The 4,195-nt window shown below is 44.0% G+C and overlaps 1 protein-coding gene across 1 annotated transcript; it reads left to right on the top strand.

Annotated features, from left to right (window-relative positions):
* The first annotated feature begins 232 nt into the window (after positions 1-232).
* Positions 233-3,569, top strand: LOC104823223. Its single transcript, XM_010554686.2, has 3 exons — positions 233-1,014; positions 1,218-3,000; positions 3,357-3,569. The coding sequence occupies exons 2-3, from the start codon at positions 1,245-1,247 to the stop codon at positions 3,473-3,475; spliced, it is 1,875 nt and encodes a 624-aa protein (XP_010552988.1). The 5' UTR covers positions 233-1,014; positions 1,218-1,244; the 3' UTR covers positions 3,476-3,569.
* Positions 3,570-4,195: the final 626 nt, after the last annotated feature.

The following is a 4,195-nucleotide window of genomic DNA, read 5'->3' as shown; positions in this document are numbered from 1 at the left end:
GGCACATTTATGAGTAGTCTTGCATGTGTTTTGTGCATTTAATGCACTAGCTGTTGGAGCCTTTGTTTTCTCTTTAAATATGAGTTGTAAGACATCATTTTGATCAGATTTGGTGAATGAAATTCGAGCTTATGCTTGAGACTTTGTTTGTTGAGAATTTTCTCCAAACTATCTTTCCGTTGGTGTGTCCGACGACGAGCTTCATTGTGTCCGAGTTTTCTTTTCGGTTTGTCCGAATATTATCTATATTTTACCCTTGTTTCGACTTTGGCTTGAGTTCGAGAGCCTTCATAGAAGTGCCGGTGATTGAGCCATCGTCCCGTAATTCCCCTTCGATTCCATCTATTTCCCAAGAGTGAATTCGAGCGCCTCCTTCGCGAGTGCCGGTGATTGCAATTGCGCCATCTCTATACAACTCCGAAGCCGGTGCGTGTATCATTTTGGTATCAGAGCTGCTCAATCCTATGGCCGAGATTCCTCGGTGAGATCGCTCCTTGCTTCTCGCTTCGGTTTTAATTTCGTTCCTAACTTCTAGTTTCGTTCAGTTTGACATATCATCAGTATTTGACTGTTTTGGTTGTGCTAAACTTTGAATTATTTATCGAGCCATATATCAAACTCTTCCTCTTTCAAAGACGAATCCAACCATAGGTCGCTTTGTCTGAAATTTCAATTTTTACACCTCGAAACCATGCTCGTAAACTGACTGAAGAACATCCGACGATTACATCTCATTGCAATCAAACTTAACAACCTATCTCGTGTCTTGCAGGAGATCGATTAGGGTCCTGACTTGGGAAGGCTCTTCGGCGTCCTGAATCACAGCCTTCCCCCACGGTTGTATTGTTCCTTTCATTCACTTTGATCATTTCGAAATCTGTTTGCATTTGTGTCATTACCGAACGTTACTTGTTGCGTGAGGTGCATGTTTTAGCTTGTACATGACATTGTTGCACGTTGAACACTTCTGCTATATTTGTTCGGACTTAGTGCTGCACGTTTTGTTACTTGCATATACCGTGGCTTGCTTTCTCAGTATCGATGGCAAACGTATCCCGTGACAGTTCGGTTTATAGGATGATCCAGCAGATTCAAGATCGTATCACACGACTTGAGGAGGTGAGCAAACCCGTGGAATCTGCTAGGGAGCTAAACAAACAAAGTGAGGGGAAGAGAACCATGCCTAAAAATCGTGCTGCACGTTTTGTTACTTGCATATACCGTGGCTTGCTTTCTCAGTATCGATGGCAAACGTATCCAGTGACAGTTCGGTTTATAGGATGATCCAGCAGATTCAAGATCGTCTCACACGACTTGAGGAGGTGAGCGAACCCGTGGAATCTGCTAGGGAGCTAAACAAACAAAGTGAGGGGAAGAGAACCATGCCTAAAAATCTAAAGAGGCCTCACCATGAACCCCTTGATGATGGCCGATTCAAGGATCCATATGACCGAGAATATCGTCGACCAACTCGTGATGAGAGGGCTGATCCAAAGTTCAAACCTTTCGTGTTTATTGGAAAGGAGGAGCCCGATGTCTATCTTGAGTGGGAGCGCCAAATGGATGCCAATTTCGAATGTTATTCCTTGACGAACCGAAGGAAGATTCACTATGCGGCTGCCCATCTTGCCGAAGATGTCATCATGTGGTGGGAACGAGAAGAACGAAATCGACGACGTGCACATTATGAACCGGTTTCCACTTGGAAGGAGATGAAAATCCTCATGCGAAAAAGGTATGTATCTCGACATTGTCTTCGTGAATTACAATATAGATTTGACAACAATGTGCAGGGAGACAAGACGGTTGATGACTATTTTGGAGAATTTGAACAACTCCTTGCTTACTTGAGAATCGAAGACAATGAAGAAGATCTCATGGCACACTTTCTAGAGGGCTTGAAAGACCGAATCGCTAGAAAGGTAAACCCACACGTATATCGTGACTTGAGACATCTTGTGCATACGGCAATTCAAGTAGAGCGACAAATGAACAAGAAGCCGTCAAAGAATGGGTGCCAACGAATGCCAACGCCAACACTTATACACGGAAACTTTTCCGATACCGGAGACCCAATCAAGGCGCAAAATCGTGATGCTCGAAAGGACGAAACTATCTTATATAAAAGAGAAGTCCACACACGAGGTAACAAAACTTCTTCCTCGTGTACTCATTTTACTTGTGAGGTTTTGTGTTCGGAGTGTAGGAACCAAAGTCATTTGCCCAGTGGAAGTTCCATCCGACAAGAGGTGAGCATCAAGGATAACGGGGTATATAACTCAATCGCGATGGCTGTGGGGAGACACCTTGAGGAAGATTTCGAAGCTCCATCCGACAAGGAGAACAAGAGCGTGACCGAAAAGAAAGAAACGGTCGAGAACCCTGGCTTTGTGAGGGAAACAAAACCCAAAAGTTTGGCAAATGTGAATGAAGAGCGGCAAAATGCCAAGGATGAATGCATACGAGCACAAACACCTACACGCAACAACCTTGTCAAAATCAAAGACCAAGGCAAGGCGACCGATCTTGATGCCCGAGAGGAGGAAACCATCGTGATTCTAAAAGGAGTCACCTCACTAGGTAACAAAACGTTTTCCTCATGTACTAATCAAACTCGTGAGGGCATGTATCACATGTGTAGGAACCAATGCCATGTGGCATGTCATTGTCCCAACCAACGAAAGAATCTCATCAAGGATGGCGGGACATACAAGGCTGATGTAAGGAACCTTGAAGATGAATCCGATGTTACATCCAAAGCGGTAACCGAACATGTAACCAAAGAAAAAGAAACGATTAAGGATTCCGATCTCGTGCTCAATGAAGTACTCAAAAGTGTGATCAATGTCGATGAAGAGCTACATGGCATCAGAATAGATGCTTTAGAAGTGGTTACACGAAATGAGGATTTAAAAATCCTGATCAATTCATCGACAAAGATAAATGACACCTCCAACAACCGTACTTGGATCATAAGTCAAGAACTTGGAGCAAAAACCGGTAAATTTATTCCTATTTTTATTCTTGTTTATGATTCATACTTGGTTGAGAATATATGGGAACATGAAGAAATAATGGCAAAGTTTCAAAAGGAATATTCTTGCGAGCATTTCAAGGAGCACACTAACAAAATTGTTTCCCTAGAAGTTTATCGAAGTTCGCAGGTTCTGAATGTGAAGGAAGTGGGGATTGTTACAAAGAAAGTTTTGACATCTACCGGCCAAATCCCAAAGAGGCCATTCAACGACTTAAGCGAATATATGCAGCTTGCCCACCTTGATACGAGAAGCTTACGCGGTAACATCGTTTTACTCTTTATTCTTGTCTATGATCAAGGAATTGGTACTACATTGCAGATTTCGTGCATGGACGACGAGAAGAGTCCGACGAATCCCACATGTGTGCCTCCACGGTTCATCAGTGCTCAAGGAGCCAAATGCGTCTACCATTGCACCATGAATGCCTCAAGGCGTAACACCATCTTAAACCCAAGGACAATCAAGAAGGATGAACCTTTTGAACGAGGAGAAGCGCGAGAACAAAATCTTCATACACTTGGCGAATATCTCGACAAAACCCGCAATCAAGGTATGAAAAATTTGACTTACGTATTTAACGATGCTGACTTGGACCCGTTTGATGTAGGTAAGCATGTTTTGAGGACAAAACCTTCTCAAGGGGGAGGGAATGATGAGGACATCGGAGCTAGCAACTTGGACGAGGACGGGAGCTTAACGGAAGGAGCTCTAGAAGATGTTCAAGACTTGACCCATCAGGCGTCAAGACTCTTGCCGGATGATCATAACGTCACAAGATCATTCGAAGCCGCGGGAACGAGATTTGACGTGCACAACGCGAAGGCTCCCCGAGCAAGCCATAGACCCGAGCCCCCTCTTACTCATGCTAGAGCTCGAGTGCTTCGCGTCATGCTATCCAAGGCTGTCACTCAAGTATTCACGGAGTCCGGGATCATGACAATAACGTTTCAGTTTTTCGGCCAAGACTTGACCCGGAATGTGTTCCATATCAAGGTCGAAAGCTCTTAGGCCCAATGACTTCGAAGCAGGCCCATAAGCTGCCCAATTCAAGCCCAAATCAAAGTAAAAGCCCAGCCCAACAAATTCTAAGAAGTTCCAACAGCTATATTTTTCAAAATCTAGGCACATTTATGAGTAGTCTTGCATGTGTTTTGTGC

Source organism: Tarenaya hassleriana, unplaced genomic scaffold, assembly GCF_000463585.1.
Source record: "Tarenaya hassleriana unplaced genomic scaffold, ASM46358v1 Cleome4, whole genome shotgun sequence".
In the NCBI taxonomy this organism is placed as follows: Eukaryota; Viridiplantae; Streptophyta; class Magnoliopsida; order Brassicales; family Cleomaceae; genus Tarenaya; species Tarenaya hassleriana.
This window is presented reverse-complemented; position numbering and strand designations above follow the sequence as displayed.

Coding starts and splice junctions, on each gene's coding strand:
- LOC104823223 (XM_010554686.2), top strand. CDS start 1,245: ATGGCAAACGTATCCAGTGACAGTTCGGTTTATAGGATGATCCAGCAG. Junction 3,001..3,356: donor AGAACTTGGAGCAAAAACCG/GTAAATTTATTC, acceptor ACTACATTGCAG/ATTTCGTGCATGGACGACGA.